Source organism: Vanacampus margaritifer, chromosome 1, assembly GCF_051991255.1.
Source record: "Vanacampus margaritifer isolate UIUO_Vmar chromosome 1, RoL_Vmar_1.0, whole genome shotgun sequence".
In the NCBI taxonomy this organism is placed as follows: Eukaryota; Metazoa; Chordata; class Actinopteri; order Syngnathiformes; family Syngnathidae; genus Vanacampus; species Vanacampus margaritifer.
In genome coordinates this window covers 56,316,258-56,336,094 of record NC_135432.1, presented here as the reverse complement: position 1 = coordinate 56,336,094, position 19,837 = coordinate 56,316,258, and the positions used below count along the sequence as shown (strand labels likewise).

Sequence of the window (19,837 nt, the reverse complement as noted above, 5' to 3'; positions counted from 1 at the left end):
ACTTTTTTGCCCCCAGTTAAAATTATATTCGCTTAAGGCAGAGGTGGGCATCGAGGGCCGCAGTCCTGCAGGTTTTGCGTGTTGCCCTTCTCCAACACAGCGGATATATGATCAGCTCATCAGCAAGCTCTGCATAAGCCTGATAACGATCCTGTTGATTGGAATCAGCTTGTGTTGGAAGTGAGAAACCTCCAAAACCTGCAGGACTCCGGTCCTCGAGGACCGAGATTGCCCACGTCTGGCTTAAGGTGTTTTGTTGATTGTCCATATTTGAATCACTATAGCTTGCTGCTGGTGTGGCCTGTAGGAAGAGAGGTGACTGAGTGCAGATAAAAATAGCTTCATGCCCTGAGGCTTGCAGAAAAACAGGACTCACCATTGCTCCATGTTTGACGCTAAAAGATTCCGACGCCTACTTTCAAGCCAATTGTATTATCCACACAGGCTACACACCGCAAGCACAACTTCAGTTGAGTAGCTATTCAGCAACTCTGCATAACACACTGCTAATTATGCTGAGGTTGCGTCTGTGTTTGTGTATCCCCTCCACTAGAGGACTCCCTCCTGCGTCATGATGATATTTGGATGCTGGATGCTGATGACCCCCAGGAGCCCTTGTCCCGTGTTCCACGCCCCGATCACCTGGATTTCCTACGCATTACACCCCCTGAGGATGACATCATTGGGGATACACCTTATTATCCCAAGCTGGAGTGCACGGTGAGGGCCCCCTAAGCTTGAACAGCACAGACATTCGCTGCATTACCATGGCCTCTTTCCCAATCACATGATTAGAAATTCTTGAAATGGATTAAAGGGGTCATGGATTCTAATCTGCAGAAAGATCCTAAGACAAAACTGACTCAGATAATTCCTTGTTCTGAGACGTAACAATAAAATCACAGCTTCAGTTATTACTGGCTAAACCAGTGTGTCCAAACTACGGCCTGGGGGCCATTTGCCGCCCATCCACTTTCACTTTTTTAGTAGTCCGCGTCACATAGGAAAGATAATATTTTACATGACTCACAATGCTATTCAAAAAAAAGAAAAGTAGAGCAGTATTAGAAGTGTAGATGTCTCAAAAGTGGTTGGTGTGAGTGATGGGGACGACCACATTTGTTAATAATAAAGCTTTACAGCTAAAATAGTATTTGAATATCTGTAAAAAATAAAGATAATACCGTTTCAGAAACAAAAATGCTTTCCTCCCCTTTCTGCTTAGTGTCAAGGTCCAATTACATAAAAATTGTAAAAATGCTGTTCGAGCAGGCCTCTGAGGGGATTTAGTGTGTGTGTGTGTGTGGGGGGGGGGGGGGGCGGTTATAGAATACCACTGTGATTACGTAACAAAATCCATCAGAAGCCCATATTACATGTGAGGCTTTTTTCATATAAATGTCCTGAAAGGCAACAATAAATAATACAAATTCTTATATTATTATTATTGAAGTATATATTACTTATTTAATTTGATTTGTATATGAGGAAAATGTGAAAATGGCAATGGTGTGGAGAAATAGTGATAGCGTTATGCAGCTTAACTTTGTGGAAAAAAGAAAGACATGTTTTGACACAGCAACATTAGTGCGATAGCTTAATTTTCATTCACACAATTACACTGCACACGTGAAAACATTCTTGCGTTGCACATTCTTCCATGGGAACAGATTAGGGGTTTTAATCAAGCAGATTCAAAAGGCAATGACCTTTTGTTGCTTAGAGCAACAAGAGGAATGCAAGTTCTCCCTGAAACTAGGAAAACAACCAGCGCAATTTGGAGCTGGTCAGAATCATAAATAAGATGAAAATAATGTGTTTTAAAATGTTGTTACAACTGATTATAGTTCAGAATGAGTCATACTTTAATACTTAGTACTCAACTGTACTGTTAATCACACCACGTTTATCAGTGTTAGCATGCTAGCTATCATTGTCACTGTATCAGGGTTAGCATGCTAGCTAACACTGTCTATCCACTCAAGCTAAACCTCACAGGCTCTTCATTCAATTACTGGACTTGTTTGCTTCTCCAGTTGGCCACACACCGCCCTTCTATGTTTACAACTTTACCACGCTGCCATTTTCTGAACGTGAGGTAATCAGACACCTGTGGCTGGTGGTACCGGTTCCCTCCCAGAAAGGGAGGGACCTGGAGGAAGGCGTCCACAGACTGGGTAGACCAGTGAGACACTTTTTTTCCCCGCAACCTGTCACAACAGTCGAGTGGACTTTTCCTTCTCGCTAAGACAGATTGCTAAAGACAGACGAGAACCAAAAGGAAAAAAAGCTCAGTCATGGACCACAGACTTCATGGCAGCACTAAGAGAAGGATAATCCACATCATCAACATGGAAAATGCAGCTCGCCTTGTGGGAATAGTAGGAATTGCTTTGTGAAAGTTGAACTCTCCTCTGCTCTCCCATCAAGATTACAACAGGATATAAATCCAGATAGTGACTTAACACGGGAAACTTTCTCATAGAACTTTTTCTACTAGACACAACTAGTAGTAGTCTTTCTTTGACCCAATGAATGCCGTTTATATTGAAGCTGTTTCTGTGTTACACATACAGTAGCATTGTTATTGGTGCCCTCTTGGAGAAGGTAAGAGGAGATTTGTCCATACAAAGACCTTTTTGTTTCCTGCCAATGTTTCAGGTGGAATAGGAGCAGCTTTAAGACTCGCAGCTTGGACACGTTGCCAAAGCCGCCACATATTTTGTTTTTTCTTTCACCCCATGCCAGCGTGACGTTTGAATGAGAATGGACAATTCAAGTAATCTCTCTGATACACAAGGAACAAAGTCCAATACTACTTTGTTGAATGTCTTTAACAATCTTCTCACGAGGGAGAGGTCAGCGTCAGACGTGCAGCCCGCTGTGCTGACGTCTTTTAAGGAACTGTCAGATGTTGAAGAATGTCAAACTCTTCAAAGAGAAAATGTGCTCAGGGAGAGTGCAGATCTGTCTCTGGGGGATGTAACTGCTTTTTGTTACAGAGAACAAGATGTTGACAAATGGGAAACTCGCAAGGATTCTGGTAGTCCTCTTAAAGAAGAGTTGTCACACTCGGTGGAGCAAGATACAGTTACGGTAACCAGAGTGGAAACTTATAGTGACTCTGAAAATGAAGAGGAGGGGGCGGGGCCTAAAAGCAGGAGCCTGTCAAAGAAGCTGGTAATTGTCAGGAAGTCCACCCTACCCGAGGACAGCAAGGATTTAATGCACGGTAGTGATGGAGATGTACCTGGAGATGCTAATATGGAAGGGATCCATGTTCCACAGTTTCGAACACACGGGTTCAAGATCTCAGCTTCAGAGTCGTTTCTATCTGAGGACAGGTCCAGCGACTTTTGGACTGACCCTATCTTTCCAGGTTCCAGAGAGAACACATCTACTTTGCTTAACAGAGTAGAAGCATCAAGCACAGGAGACGATGGAAGCAAACAGACAAAAGAGAGTGACTACTATGAAGAAATTGATTGTTCTCTGCCCGTTCCCTCCATTAATCCAAGTCGTAGTACAGAGGTATCCCCAACTTTACAGAAAACTGAAACATGTGGGCAAAACTACAAAGAACCACTCTCTAGACAAGTGATCCCCTTTCCAAGTCTTGAGGAGCAATCAGACAGTGTGGAAAATAAACCAATATCGCTCTCATCTGGTCATCTCCAACCAAGCGGCAAACTCTCACCCCAGCATTCAATTTCTTCAAAGACTCCAGATGGGTCCTCGTCCATCTCACCCGAGTCCAAGGACACATCACTCTCTTCATCCCATTCTTTTCAGATGCCCGCTCTGTTTAGTGGTCTACGGGTGCTGAAGAAAGGAGCAGTAGGGGATGAGAGAGAAACTGTGTCAGAGATCAAGCAGAGTGAGAAAGATGCTGACCTGGCATTACTCAGTCTAAAGAAAACGGTGAATAAAACCAAACTCCTACCTGAGCAGAAGACATCCACTCCAACCAAAAAACATCTCGAACCTAAACCTCTCTCAGAAAGTCTCAGAAACCTTGATAAGTACAATGAGGCCAAAACTGAAGGGCAAGAAATTGATCCAGCGGCTAACAAAAGTAAGGAATCTGAGTCTGGAGATGAAATGGGAGGAGAGAAACCCCCAGAACCAGAAATCAGGAAAACCTCTGACATGGCGTATGATACTTTTCGGAGTATTTTCGGCCCTAAATCTGTCAAAAAGGACAAAAGTGAACCTGTGGATCTGGAAGCGGTGAGAAAGAAGATCAAGAGTGACAAAGAAAGTCTACGATCGATTTTCGAGAGAAGTTCCAAAATTCCCAGTAGGGAACTGAAAGTTCCTACGGAAGCTAACGTATGTCATCACCTCCCTCCATTGGTTTATTCACACAACACATATGTTGACTATAAAAAAAAAAAATACTGCAGCAATTTTTCCAGGAATATGTTAACATCATTGTATTTGTTCTGCCGTAACAGACGGAGGCCACGTCACCTGCGGACAGTGAGGACCGGACTCCGGGTCGTCTGCAGGCTGTTTGGCCACCACCCAAATCCAAAGATGAGGAAGAAAAGATCGGGCTCAAGTACACAGAAGCAGGTAAGAACCAGACACTGTCTTACCTGTATTTACCTCTCTACCTGTGATCTGAGAGAATCCCCAATACTGCATTTGATAACATTCCCATTCACACCATTTCATTTCATTTAGTCAGTTTAGACAGTGTCTGAATGACTATTACATGTGCAACCTTACACTCATTGTAAAGCTTTCGATGTAGATCATATATATTTTAAAAGAAAACTTGACGTAATGTTTTATTTAGGGCACCACATTGCCACCTGCGACTGGTTGTTTAAGTTGCAGAACTGGTTCTTCCAGACCCAACCCTCTAGAATTTTATCACTTGTTTTATCAAACAGCTGCAAGTCTTGTAGAGCCAGAAATTCAACTTTCTTCATGCTCAATTAGTCATTCTGCAACCATGCAAACACACGAAAAATCAGGATTAATATATTCGTTGCGTCATCAAAATATATAGTCCAGGTGAATTGTGCTGTGCTTGCTTTCAGAGCACCAAGCTGCCCTCCTGCAGCTCAAGAGGGAATGCAAGGAAGACTTGGAGCGAATGCATGTAAGTTATGTCACTGTGACAAAACACCTTCAACGCTTTGTGAATATACTATAAGCAGTGAGACACTATGGAGTGATACTGTTCAGAAACATTTATGTACTAAATCACTGGAAATATACTCACCTGCAGTTAACTATTATGGACACAAGATGGCGCCAAGTAAGCATGAAATGTTTGAGAAATGAGTACTGGTACCCACCCACTTTGGTGGTCACCTTGCTACTGTCAGGTTATGATTCTCTCTCTCTCTCTCTCACTCTCTCTCTCTCTCTCTTTCTCTCTCTCTCTCTCTCTCTCTCTCTCTGTATATAAATAAATAAAATAGCTAGGAATTGGTGAAAACCCATCACATTCTCATAAATTTGCACTCTTGCAAAGTAAAAAGCCCCAAGAACAGCAAGCAGATGTGAACTTTGAAAAAATATTTAGTTTAATAAACACTTCATAGATTTAAGTCAACAGCAGCTGTAAATAACTAAGAAATGCACATTTAAAATGTAATTTAAAACCGGATTCATAATGGAAGTAGGGGAGGTATATTGAAAAAGAGAACAGAAAGAAGAGATATAGAGTAAAAAAAAGTATGATCAGTTGTTTAATACAGGTTGTTGCGCTGTGAAGTTACTGGCATCATGAAATTTTGCTGGTGGGAACACTTAAACACCATTGATTTTTTATTTTATTTTTTTTAAATAAAAGATTGAAATATATTTTGGTATGTTAATGACATTAATAAAAATGAAGGATTTTATTTAAAACCTAAATAAAAGACACACAAAGAACCAACTGTCAATTACAAACAGTAGACTAACCAGAATTTTGTAATATTATTATCATCTAATTATGTTGCTCCTTTGCATAAAGTTAGACCGTTATGATTTGACTAATTGGCAATTTTCTTGTTCAAAATCTGACCTCGGTAAGGTTTTCTCAGTCTGACTGTTTAAAGCTTTTACCCTCCTTAATAGACTGATGCAGAGACTGAGAAATGTGTACCAAAGTCGGCCCACAACAAAGGGTGGGAACGTGCCTCATGCTGTTTCCAAGCGAAACAAGTTAATAAGGAACATGTGTAAGGTTCATTGCCCAACAATTTCCTTGTTGTTCCCAATCAATACTTTGCTTTGGCTGTTTCTTTTTTTATTGTTTGAAACATCAACCGTAAAGTGGGTTGCTCGATTTTCTCTGAGCAAGTTATTTATCACCCTATGATGCACACAAAAGATCAAAAATGATGATTAAAAAAATAACATGTTATAAGCAGTTTTATGAAACAATCAATTTACATCCTTAGAACATTCATTTCACACATAAAATGACTATAATATCAATTATTGTGCTTTCACAGTCAGATTTTGAGCTTGAGATCTTCCAAATTCGAGGCGAGCATGCTGTTTCAATATCAAACCTTGAAGGCGTCATTGCCAAGATGCAAAAAGACAAGGCCTATAATGTGGAGCGCGAGACCCGGGACGTGGCTGTGTCGACTGCAGATGACCCAACAACCAAAACCTGCCGAACTGTTGGGATCCAGACAGACAGAGAGACGTTCATCAAGAGCCCAGAGGGTGAGGCGGGCGTTGTCGTTCAAGCAGCGAGCCAGAACGTGCCAAAAAGACTTAACTTGGACTCTATCGGACTCAATCTGGGGCTTAAAACAGCTTCAGAGTCTTGTGGATCAGCCCCGCCGCCGCCACCCCTGCCAGGCCCCTCAGGACCACCACCACCACCACCACCACCTCCGCTGCCAGGCAATATGGGAGCCCCGCCGCCGCCACCACCTTTACCCGCCGGGGGTGGCCCTCCACCACCCCCACCTCCTCTCCCTCCTGGTTTACCTGGAGCTGGACCTCCACCTCCTCCCCCTCCTCCAGGCAGCAACCCCCCACCACCTCCAGCCATGGGGGGGTTTAGTTTCAGTAAGCTGTTTGAAAAGCCCCCTCGGAAGCAGGCGATTGAACCCGCCTGCCCCATGAAGCCTCTATACTGGACCAGGATTCAAATATATGACGATAAGTATGTGTAACCTATTAATGTATTTAGAGGGGGAGTCAAGTCAAAAGTTTTCTTTGCAGTAATATCTAGGGGTGTCAAAATTAGTGTGTTCATTTTGAGTTAATTTAAAGTTTCTTTAACACCACTAAGTTTTTTAATGGACGATTAATGACTGCCCCTTACTTGGAAAGCCTGTACTGGGGAAATTCCAATCGCAAGGCAGTTGACTCGTCCACGTCAAAATTTAGCAGTAATGCATTTTATAATAATGCATATATTTGTGCAGGCTGGGGTCAAGTATTTTACAATGTTAAAAATGTTAAAGACTAGATAGCTCTTAATAGGAAAAGAAAAATGCACTGAGCTGTCACCAACGTCTTACAAATGCAATTATGCCGTCTAGTGGCAGAAAAACGACCTCAACACAAATCAATATAACACTCGTTTTTTACAGTACAGGATATCTTTTTATTTTTATGAATTATTATGAAATTACCGTATCAATGACTAAAAGATGCAGCCATTATTTCTATTAATTAAACTTTTTTTCTACTTTTATGTTAACAAGAGAAACCTTTTTTTCTGCATTTGATTGTACAAGAACAGATATAAAATTGCCGTGAGTTAACTATTGAAGTCATGCGATTAATTACGATTAAAAATTATAATCACCGGACACCCCTAATAATATGTTCTATGCACCTCTACTAATCTAAACACAGTATTCTGATTAATGTTCCCTCCATCCATTATCTGAACCGTTCTGTTTTTGGAATATGAATTAAATAGCAAAATCCACACATCTCAAGGGGCAGCCATTTTGCCACTTGCTGTCGACCGGAAATGACATCACAGTTGCTCTTGGCTAAGGTAACGACCAATCACAGCTCAGCTTGGGAACATCACATGATCAAACTCAGTAAACAATTGAGCTGTGACTGGTTGTGTTACCTTACCTGAGCCCTGAGCAACTGTGATGTCATTTTCGGCGCACATAGAACATTTTATTGTAAACAACATTTTTGACTTGACTTCCCTGCATTGATTATTTTTATTTTTTTCACTGAGTCATAATCCAGCGCTTTGTTTTATTATTTAACTTTATTTGTACTAATGACGCCATGAAACATCACACGACTTTAAATTCCAATATAGTTGAATGAACTTATATTTAACTTGGTCAAGTGAGTCTGCCCAGCACTAAGAGTTGTTGGCCTCAGCACCATTCCCTTGCACTCCACAGACTGTATTTGTAAGTGGATTATCCAGCCCATTTACTGTGGTTGTGGTTGCTGCCTCATGAGTGCCAGGCGTTCAACTTTATGACCTTGTATTTCCATGGCTGGTTTAGTTGGGGGAAGCTGAGTTTTGGTCCGTGCATTCTTGCCGAACCAGGCACCACAGCAGCAGCTATAAATTTAGCCCTAAAGGCTCGAGTTAAGGGGTATTAAATGGCTTTAACTATAACTGGATCAGCTGTGTGATCTTTGTTAATGGTGTGATGCTCTGAAGAGTGTGGGGTTTGAAATGTTGCCAGGTCCCCAAATGTGAACCAAAGCTCAGATCTTAGCTGGCAGCTTACACAATCTACAACCGGTATTGGAGTTGCCTTTGGAATTTACGGATTTTATAGGACTCAGTCGCACTTTGGTTTGTTGTTTGGCTATTTTTTCTTTAGCACTATTATTTTCAAATGATAATTGACAAAAGAGAGTTAAGTGTTAGGATGAAATAGGTGTGGTGGGATAGGTGGTTCATCTTGTTACCTCTCTGCAAGTCAGAATATTTAACACGTTTGCTCGAAATAGGGATGTTCAATAACACTTTAATTTCATCTGTTTAGAGTAAAATTTACTGTGTAGTCACGATACCGACACCAAGTACCGATACCACTTTCGATACATAACCCCCCCCCCCTCAAAAAAAATAAAATAATGCCAGCTAATTTTAAAGAAAGAACTATATATTCCAATATAGCAATCTTCCTTACAATTGCATGAAATTAGCGGCAATTTTCTATTTTGCTCATTTATAGGTCCTGATTGTAAAATAGCCGCAAGAGATACTGGTATCATTACTAAATTGTCCGAAGTGTCGGAATTGTGTGGGATTAGCAAGGCAGCGAATTCTTTTGAATGTTATTCAGTTCCAGTGTTTTGTGAGAGCAGCCAAATGGGCCAATCTTCACTTCCCTAATTCTCCTTTTATTCTCTTGTTTGGGGTTCTCTCTTGGATTGGCTGACAAAATTCTTTTCAGTAACACATCCTGGAAAAATGAGGTATGCCTCACTGAAAGCAGTCTAAATGCTGAGAGATTTTGAGATGAGAGTCAGCAACCAGTGGCAATCTCATATCACCACAGTCTGCAAGTCAAATCCTTCAAGACGGCAACATTCGCCGCCGCAGAATAGTGTTTAGACTACTTCCAGCATTTAGGACTAGAGAATAAAATGTCAACAAACATGACCTCAACCCAACTTAGCACTTATTGGATCCGCTTGAGTGTCTTGTTTGTGTTATCGTGAACCACTTTTGCTGACTAGCGACTTTTTCTGGTTGAGGAGGGGAATGGTGTCCCACAGCATTGTTGTGACCAAGTTTCTGTCCAGCATGAGTAGGCAATTGTGTATGAGTTCTTCCACACATTTGTTAAAAGAATTTGGCACCATTATGAGCCGTGTCATGAAGATATACAGTATTTCAAACCAAAACTACAAACTTTAAGTTTTCCCCAGACCAGACGACCATCTTTGTAGGCCAGCATGTCTACAATGACATCCAACAGTGTTTGATTTGTTAAAGAGGTGCCGGATTGTATGTCAGAATCCAGGAGGATTACTTCTAGGTAGGAACATGTGTAGTTTGGATTTGAAACTTTTGTGACACCAGTTCTGACGCTTTTCTGACACATCCCATATACACATAAATGCATGCTCCTCACAACTGGGCGTTGTTTAAATGGGATTGGCGTTCCAGTGCTTTAAAATGTAATGGTAAGAAGAATTGTTACCCTGAAATATAATAATAATAATATTATTAATACTAATATTAATATTAATATTAATACTAATATTAATATTAATATTAATATTAATATTAATATTAATATTAATATTAATATTAATATTAATATTAATATTAATAATAATAATATTAATATTAATATTAATATTAATAATAATAATAATAATAATAGATGTTATTTGTAACACACTTTACATTTATAAAATAAATTGCACATCACAGGCAATAAAAGCAATGGAAATGTTAATAATAATAATAATAATAATAGATGTTATTTATAACACACTTTACATTTATAAAATAATTTGCACATCACAGGCAACAATAAAAGCAATGGAAGTGTTAATAATAATAATAATAATAATAATAAATGTTATTTGTAACACACTTTACATTTATAAAATAATTTGCACATCACAGGCAACAATAAAAGCAATGGAAGTGTTAATAATAATAATTTAAAAAATAATAATAATAATAATACATTTTATTTGTAACACACTTTAAATTTATAATATAATTTGCACATCACAGGCAACAATAAAAGCAATGGAAGTGTTAATAATAGTAATAATAATAATAATAATAACAACAACAATAATAACAACAACAACAATAATAATAATTAGCCAGGGGAAACTTTTGTAAAAAGGAAGGTTTTGAGTCCTTTTTTAAAAGCTTCTACCATCTGTGGCTCTCTGAGTTGGTCTGGTGGAGCATTTCATATAATATACTAAATAAAAAAACAATTCAAACGTCTTATTTTATGTTTAGTTAAACTTTAACCTGCTGGACCATATACACAGGCTGATAGATAAGAGCTGAACTACAATGCAATGTCTGTTAAGTCATTTTTGGACCCACACGTATTGTCTCTTGCTTTGATTACCATAATTTAGGAGGGCTAGCAGACGAGTGATGTGTTGGTAACAGCAGAGTGTTAAACATCCTCTTGACTTTAAACAGCTCATGTTCTTGTTTCTACATCTGTTTGTTTTTATTATCCATGTTACTCAGCAACTTCTCAGTACATTCGAGTTCATTTGTTGGAAATGTTCCATCAGGACACAAACAAGCTTGCATCAATGTTTGGTTGTATTTATCACCTAAGGCATAAGCGGCGCTTTTTAAGGGACAGAGAGCAATTTGGTTTAGAATGTTTTCATCCGTGTTTTTGTTCTGACAGTGGAAATGAAAATATTGAAAAGTGGATATGTTCAGTAAACATCTGTAATCTAATCTTCCCCAAATACAACGTACAATTCCTGCTTGGATCTGAGCCTTCATCTAATTGATGCAAATGTTCTGCGCTTTGTTTTGTTCTTTAGCAACAACACTTTGTGGGGCTCTCTAGAGGAGCCAGACATCATTGATCCGAAAGAGTTTGAAGATCTTTTCTCCAAGGCCACGCCTCAGCCACTGAAGAAACCACTTTCAGACACGTATGAGAAGAAAGTCAAAACAAAGAAGGTAGTATCTTCTTACTTTGTATTTTTCATTCCAGGAGAATTAATGTATCTTGCTCAGTGCAGCAGCATCGATGTGTTGTTGTAGTTTTTTTTTTTTTTTTTTGCTTGCTCTCTTATCTTGCTTTGCTTAAACAAGGCCCTTGTCCTCTGTCACCTTTGGTCATAAAAGAAAGATAGTAATAACACAACGTGAAACCGAGAAAAAAAATGGCCCTCTTCCAGACTGCTGTTTGCATGTGTTAGGTATAGCATTGGGCAAACACACAATTCATGTTTATGAGTTCACTCCTTTGTTTATTCATTGCGGAAGATTATAAAATACAATGTTACGTTTTCCCTATGGGACAAGGTTCTGAATGAAAACTAGAAAATTACATGTACCTCTTGCTCCATGTTTATGGCATAACCTCTGAAGCTGAATAAAATATGTTCCCAGGCACTTCCCATAGGTAATAATAGAAACAGAAAAAAATCCAGCTCAAACAGCCACCGTCATAAAAAACTTTTATTAACTATACAGGCAATGTCAGTGTCTCTCAAATGCATGTAGCATAGTCTTTTTATTTTAAAAAAAAAAAAAAAAGTCTGCTTAATGAATTGTTAGTCTCTGTATCATTATGCACAGTTAACATTAAATATAGTACTTAAATATAGGAAACAAAAACATGTACTTAAACAATGATTCAATTATAATCTATTGCAAATACATGCACAGTGTAAGCATTTTTTTAAAAGCCTACATAAATATTTAAAAGCAGTTTTTCAAGATTCTATCTAAATCTACATAGAAAATATACTGCAATGGATTAAAAAAAAAAACCATTAATTTAGTGATTCTTTCACATAGCACTAAAGGCACCCCTCGTTTCTCTAGTATACCACACTTTGAGAATCACTGCATTAAAGGCAAAGTCCAGTCCCAAAAAATTCTTTACAGTTCTATGTACCTCCACGAGTCTAAACGCAGTATTCTGATTAGTGTATGAATTAAGCTGCAAAGTCCACTTGTATTTATCCGTGTCAGGGGATGGACATTTTGCCACGAGCTGTCGACGGAAAATGACATCACAGTTGCGCACGGCTCAGGTATTAACCAATTTATGACTCACCTGTATTCTGGGTATTGGCATGTGATGTTTGCAAGCTGAGCCGTGATTGGTTGATACTGTAATGTTACTTGAACTGTGATGTCATTTTCAGCAAGTAGTCAAAATGGCCGCCCCCTGGGATGGCTAAAAACGGATGAATTTTGCTGCTGTACTTAAACTGCACTAGTGGGCTCATATAGGAGATATTATTATAAAAATAATTTTTAACTTAAATTTTCTACTTAGTTAACTGAGGTCTAAGCTGACAATTGATTTTGTGTAAGATGGATTGGTGGGTGACTGTTCTTTGAGTGCAATTAGAGATATCTCCACAAACATTTGATGGAATTTTAAATTGTACCATCAACTTAAGAGGTTCCACTGTATTCACCCTTCAACTAACCACATAATGCGTTCAACATCTTGTCAGATGTTGCACTTCTGAACATCTGCTGCAGCCATTGCCCTTGTCAGCATGTCGGCCCCCTCGTGGTCCTGACTGTGGCGTCCGAGCAGACTCTCCCCTCTAAATCTATACACATCCTTTATTCTGATCAATTTGTCAAGGCTCCACATGGGTCCACAGGGCCACAATGTGTGTGCGGCCGTTGCGTATGTGTGTGTGTGTGTGTCCTTGGTCTCCATCCTCAAATCAGCCCATTCAGTCTGGTCACTCTTAAAGTGGCAAAAGCATTTGATCCAACAAAGGCAGCCGCAAGCAGACACAAACGCTTCCAACTGTCTCCTGTCGGGGCTGACATCAGCTTGGATGAAGTCTGACCCGACTCATGGAAACTTTGCTGGCACACCAATCTAAAAGCTTTCTGTGAAAAAATAACACATTAACTTTAAGAGGACCCATGATTCTCATTTTCGACTTCATATTTTTTCTTGTCTTCCAACTTGAGCTTCGATGACTCGCATTTCACTTCATTTAATGGTACTGGCTTTAAACATTGCGCATCCTTTTCTGGCTGTGCTGAAAAATCCAGAAAAACCTGTCAAGATGTTACATTTTTAGGAAAAAAACAACATCCCAGTAGTTGACAGAAATGGCATACTATTTTATGATATGATATATATGATATCTTTTTGCTTGAATTTCTTTGCGGAATGTCAAAACAAGCTCCCAGAGCTGCTGTTTGGATGTGAACTGCCTCCCTCTTGCAAAGGATTAGCCAAGAATGTCTTGTAAAATGAAATATTACGATTCTGGATATGGACAAGTACCGATATCAGGTATCGGGCCGATACCAGGCCTTATTCCAAGGTATCGGCACTCACAAAGTTAGCTGATACTGGTATCAACCACCCTCATGTGGCTGTTTTACAATCAAGAAATAGACATTAAAAGTTAGCAGAATAGAAAATTGCCATTAATTTCCTGCAATTTTAAGGAAAAATGCTATATTGGGTAGGGATCTTCGATAACATTTTTTCAGACCGATACCAAGTACTGATACCACTAGTACTTATGATGTATATAATTTAAAAACAATTACGGATAATTCATACGAAAGACCTCTACATTCCAATATAGCATTTTCCCTTGTATGACATTAATGGCAATTTTCTCATTTCTAGTTCCTGATCATAAAACGGTCAGAAAAGCAGAGATATGTCTTTAAAATTAAGTGTAATTGTTTTTTGGGGGGAAATTGTATGTATCATAAAGTACTAGTGGTATCGGTACTTGGTAGCAGTAACTACTCAAGATTTGAATACCGTACTTGTACTGATTTCAGACTGAAAATGTTAATTGGGTTAATTGAAAATGAATTGGGCAAATTGTGGCGCATGTGTGATGATAGCATGTCTTTGGGCGTTTTTATGCACTTGCTCCAAAAGTGTTGCCAGATCACATTATCCCCACAGCCCAGGGCCTCGATACAGTCAAGGAGATGAGTGGGAGGGACTGGAATGTATTCGTACATTATGCATATCATCCACTTCCCTGATCTTCAACAACTCCACACACCAGAAGTTGGCCATTTGTGTGTAGCTGATGCCTCCATGAGTGATAATCTTTATCATGTGTGCCACAGGAAAAAAAAAAAATCAATGCTCTTGTTTATTCTGGAACCTTTTTCTGTGTGCTGATTAGCATATCAAAGCGGACGGGACTGTGTGTAATTGCAGGCATGTGGCTTCACTCCACTGGCAACGCACCTTTAGGATTTGGAAAGCGGGCGAGCAAACAGTTTGCATGTCAGTGCGGTCTTGATTGAATGATGACAAAAGAGGGCAGAGCTCGCCAAATCGGTCCCCCAAAAAAAGTCAAACAAAACGGCAGTTTTCTTCACCCTTGTAAATCAAACTTGTATCAACTTTATGGATGGCGGCTCTCCTTACACAAAAGAGCAGCTTTTAAGTGCTTCGTGGGAATGAGTTATGCGCAGTCATGGTGCGTTTATTGAAGACATATTTGCGAGTGGGTGTATGATGGACGCCAGCGTGTGAGGCTGGGGTTTGTTGAGTTGATCAAGGTGGTTATTGATGAGACGCGTGTTAGTGCTGCCTGGGCGATAACAGACAAATCATCATGCAGCGCTGCTCAGCCATGTAAATTGTAACTGCTTGATTCTTCCCACTGTCAGTAACGTCAGCCACCTGCTTCTTCTCTCACTTTCTTCCTCGAGCATTACCTCTGCCAAGGAAGGATTGTCTCTTTCACCTGATGATATCAAGCAGGGAACTTATCTGCAGATTGATGCCATAATGGATGCCATTTGTGTCAGTTCTAAGGGCTCTATTTACATTACAGCACCAGTCTAGTGCAAAGCTAGCATGGGTGGAGTTTTCTTTCTTTGGGTATTTTCCTAGACTTTGCGCTGGTAGAATTGGGCCTAATGGCATGTTTGCGTCATTAGGGATTGTCTCACGCTGTTGTCATATTTATGAATGAAATACAACGACATCAACCATACTTGTACATGTCCACGCAGTGCTGAATGTGTCTCCCTGCGCCACTAGTTAGACCTGGTTTTACCGAGTCTAAAATCTCATCTAGAGCCCTAAGTGTGTAGATCGACTCTATTGATTCTTGTTTTGTCTTTAATTGACATTCTTGAACTATAAAATGCTTATAAAGAGAAGAACATGGAATAAATTATCATTTACTTTTGCTTTTGCTTTTTTTTAAATATAATGTCTGATCGGATCAGGTTGTAATTATTTTGTTGTGCTCATTTAGGATCTCACTCAGCTAAAAGGAGGTAACAAAATAATAATAAGCACATTTAAATTAGCTCGCTTATTGATTTCACATGGTGACAAAATCCTTAGCCGGGGTCTTGTTTCATTTTAATAGCTCTTTTGCCTTCTCCAACTTATTTGGCTTTTCTGCACCATGCCACCAGACCCCCACCCCCTCCCTTCAAGATAAACAGTTCCACTTTGTTCCACAGGAGGGAGACATTTGCTATTGATGTCTACCTGTCTCAGCATCAGCATCGCGACTCTTATAGCATTATCCCCTGGCCTAGCGTCTATGAATGAGACCAAACATCCAGCATCACTTGTCTTTTCTCATTAACTTAACTGTTTGGGCTAATTGGCAAGTTTCTGCAGCCACAGTGAGAGGGAACGGCTCCTGGGCCGCTTTAAGTGTGGCCCGTCCAAAGTGGTTAATTAGAGGTGTTGAGGAAAGCCTGGTACTCAGCCGTCCCGTGTCCCCAGAGTGGGAGATCCCCAGTGATCCAGGTAATAGAGCTGGAAGCAGCATGGCACCCACTAACGCTCTGTAATGCAATACCCACTTCTAAGGCTTCTGCTCGCCAGCTCCCACTGGACGGCCCGGTAGCCGACAACACCATAATACCTAATGAAGAAGCCTGACACATTAACTTTTAGAGCATGGCCTTACCTTGCCAAAACTTTCTTTGGCTTTACGGCTAATTCACTCATAAGTAATTGTGACCATGTGTAGGCACAAATAAAAATCCTGTGAATTTATAGTTTGTTATAAAAATTTAAAAAAAAAGCCTGCTCGAGACTGTCCTTTTATGGTGCCACTTTGTACTTTCACTGTGGCTTGATTTTTATTTATTTTTTGACATCTCGCGTGTTCTCTGGTGATGGTGCTTTTCTTGTTTTGGGCCGATGTCATTTTAATGTCTTTCTATGCATGTGCATGTGCGTGCACTGGATTTCCCAGCTGGTCGTGTCACAATGATAAGTCGTGGCAAATGTCATTTTGTTGGGTCCATGCCGATGATTCGCAGACACTTAGACCAAGTTAGGCTCTCTGTCTTACTCATCATCCATCAAGTGGCGCACGCTCCGCAGACTTTTTAGTCATTGATTGCTCTTTGAAACATTGTTTTGCTTTATATTTGGAATATTCAATACCACTTTTTTCAGACTCAATAGTTTAGTTGTTTTTAATACTAAACAATACCACATAAAAAATTAAATGGTTATGTGGTACACTTTATGCAAAATAAAATTGTATTTAATTAATCGATACTATAATTTATTCTAAAAATATTCAATAGTATTTTTCCTTAAAATTGAATGAAATCAATGGCAAATCTGTTCTTCTAATTTCTAATTCCTGATCGTAAAATGGCCACAATACCTTGAAATAAGATTGAGTATTGGCCCGATACCGATACCTGGTATTGGTTCTTCTCGACCAGCCCTATTTTATATCTACAGCTGTTATGTTGCCCCATACTGTAAATAGGCTTTACACCAATCTGATATATATACACAATCTGTTATTTTGCATCTTATGCTAAATCTGTGATTGGCTGTAATGTCTTATTTTGCCAATTGATTGATCAATGACATCGCTGATCGGCTCTGTAAAATAAGATATTGTATATTACATTTAATGTTTATCTGCATTTTTTGAAATCCCCCCCCCCCACACACACACTTTTCAATTGCCATCAATTATATGTGGGGTTTCCACTATTCATGGGCTGGGCCAATCATTAACCCATGTGAATGACGGGTGTCGATGGTAGAGTAAAAATAAAATATTAAAAAATCGACATTTTCTTCAGTTAACGTTTGTTTTTTTCTAACTCATTGGTTATTGATCGGATGAAAAATCCTGATTGTGTAAAGCCTACTAATTAAATTGTCAATATCCTGTTATCCGAAAGAAATATAACCAGAACAATGTTGCACATCACACACAAAAGTTCTCCATTCTGTCTAACAATAGCAAGGAATCTTGGTTTCTCTCCAGATAATCAAGTTGCTGGATGGGAAGCGTTCACAAGCTGTCGGCATCCTTATATCAAGCCTGCATCTGGAAATGAAAGACATTCAGCAAGGTGAAACACATTTCCTGCTATCAGCATGTCTATAATCATTTTTAATGCCTCCAGCAATGAGAATAAATCGGGAAGGGCTGTTGATGAAATGCAGATGAAGTATTTTTAGAAATAATCTGGGAGCTCAGCAGCAGAGAATAATTTCCTACATTTTTGACAGTTTCTAATTTGTAACGAGAGACCCGTTTTAGTATTTGTTTCCCTTTCAAGTGGAATGTGGATGATTTTTCCAGTTTCCATGATGGGAAAGAAAATGCCTCGATTTGTCAAAATGCGAGACAGCACCACTTGGCATGGAAGCAGATATCCCAGTCTAACTAAGATCCCTTCTTCACTGTTTATAATCAGAAAGCCGTCTGCCTCAATTGACAAAATGCACGCTTGGACCGCGTGCTTAGTGGCTCGTTTGTGGAAAATGCAGGCGTGCATGTAAACACATACTGTAAAATAATGCGTCCAGGACAGCGTTAGATGGGCCGGGAATGGGTCCTGTCCTGTCCTGGGATTGTGGCGGAGAGTGCTTGCCGCCTGCTAGTCTGAGCACGCGGCCAGCAGATCTGTTTATTGTAGCCAGTGACGGTTTCCACAAGCCTAATGGGACTGACACCCCGCTAATGATCTAAGCATGAACAAAACCACCTTCAACAGTTAGCAGTAACTGAGCTACCACATACTGTAGAACACAAGCAAAGAAAGCCAATGAAATCAGGTTGGTCTGCCCTTTGGACCTCTTTCCCCCGATTCCTGACTCCCTTAAATGTCCCTGTTATTTGCTAAAAAGTAGCACTCACATCTTACTTGCACCTATTTTGTTGTCCTTTAATGGCAGGCAAGGCTAGATGTTTCCGGTCGTAGTTTTTACGTCAAATTTTGCGCCTCATTTTTTTGTGCCTCATTTAAACACATTGAATAGCAAAACTGAGAGAACTGTCAAAAGAAAGTAGAACAACCACCAAGACGGGCCTGAAAAGCTTCCTTGGGCTTACATCGTCTACCACGGGTAGTCTGAAATTTAGGGAAGCCTTGTAGCCTACTACGCTTCTGAAAATAAAATCCTTCGAAGGAAACCTGATTCACCGATCTCTAGTCTGTTTCTGAAAACATTACGAACACGCGGAAAACATAAGGATCGTTTTCCAACACCTACTACTTACAAAGAAGCGACTTGCTAGCAACAGCGTCTGCTAGCTACTAGTGCAACTATACACGCTCCTAAATCAGTGGTAGCAAATAAGCTAGTGTCATAATCTCAAAATGATGATAAGAATAGACGGAGAAGCCATGCTAAATGCTGAGCTAGCCTAAGATTGACAAGGCTAGTACCTTTAAAACCACAATTAAGTGGTTGGATTGTAATAAGCGCAACTTTGAACAGTAAAATCTCAGGAAAATTAATAAGTGTTGTATACTCTAGAGTAAAATTCATACTCGCTAAACTGAGCCGGAACTGGAAATGAATATAATTTAGCTTCGCTTCAAGACAAGAAAATGACGTTTGCTGCTGTAAACAATGTGAATTTAAGAAATAAAAACTGTTAGTTCTATTAAAAAAAAGGGGAAAAAAGAAAAACAATTGTTCATTCATTATATTGTCAGATTTTTATTGTTTAATAAATCCCTTGCTCCAGTTCCCCAGGATTAAACTGCAACAAAAAAAGCTCCCTAAATTTTTTAAAAGACTGCTCCGCAAACAAAGAAAAATGTATTCGAGCTTTGGGAGTTGACAATTTGAAGCGTTCCTTTTCATCAATTCTCAAAATAAGAGGCAACGTGCACTTCACTCAAGCAGTTTATTTGTCATCCCCAGTTAAAGTTCATTGTAAAACTGACACATAAAACTCAAGAGATTTAAACGTGTTA

General features: G+C 39.5%; 1 protein-coding gene across 3 annotated transcripts in view; it reads left to right on the top strand.

The window, feature by feature from the left end:
* The window catches only part of LOC144042763 (formin-like), a 53,672-nt gene that overhangs the window by 9,122 nt on the left and 24,713 nt on the right, over window positions 1–19,837 (top strand). For 2 of the 3 annotated variants that reach the window (XM_077555711.1, XM_077555721.1), the window contains exons 3-8: window positions 554–720; window positions 4,458–4,578; window positions 5,052–5,113; window positions 6,462–7,129; window positions 11,461–11,602; window positions 17,890–17,977. In XM_077555711.1, the coding sequence (XP_077411837.1) occupies window positions 554–720; window positions 4,458–4,578; window positions 5,052–5,113; window positions 6,462–7,129; window positions 11,461–11,602; window positions 17,890–17,977 (1,248 nt within the window). Of the gene's footprint in view, window positions 1–553; window positions 721–2,152; window positions 4,333–4,457; window positions 4,579–5,051; window positions 5,114–6,461; window positions 7,130–11,460; window positions 11,603–17,889; window positions 17,978–19,837 lie in introns of those variants that run through there. The other variant, XM_077555728.1, reaches the window with a different exon arrangement.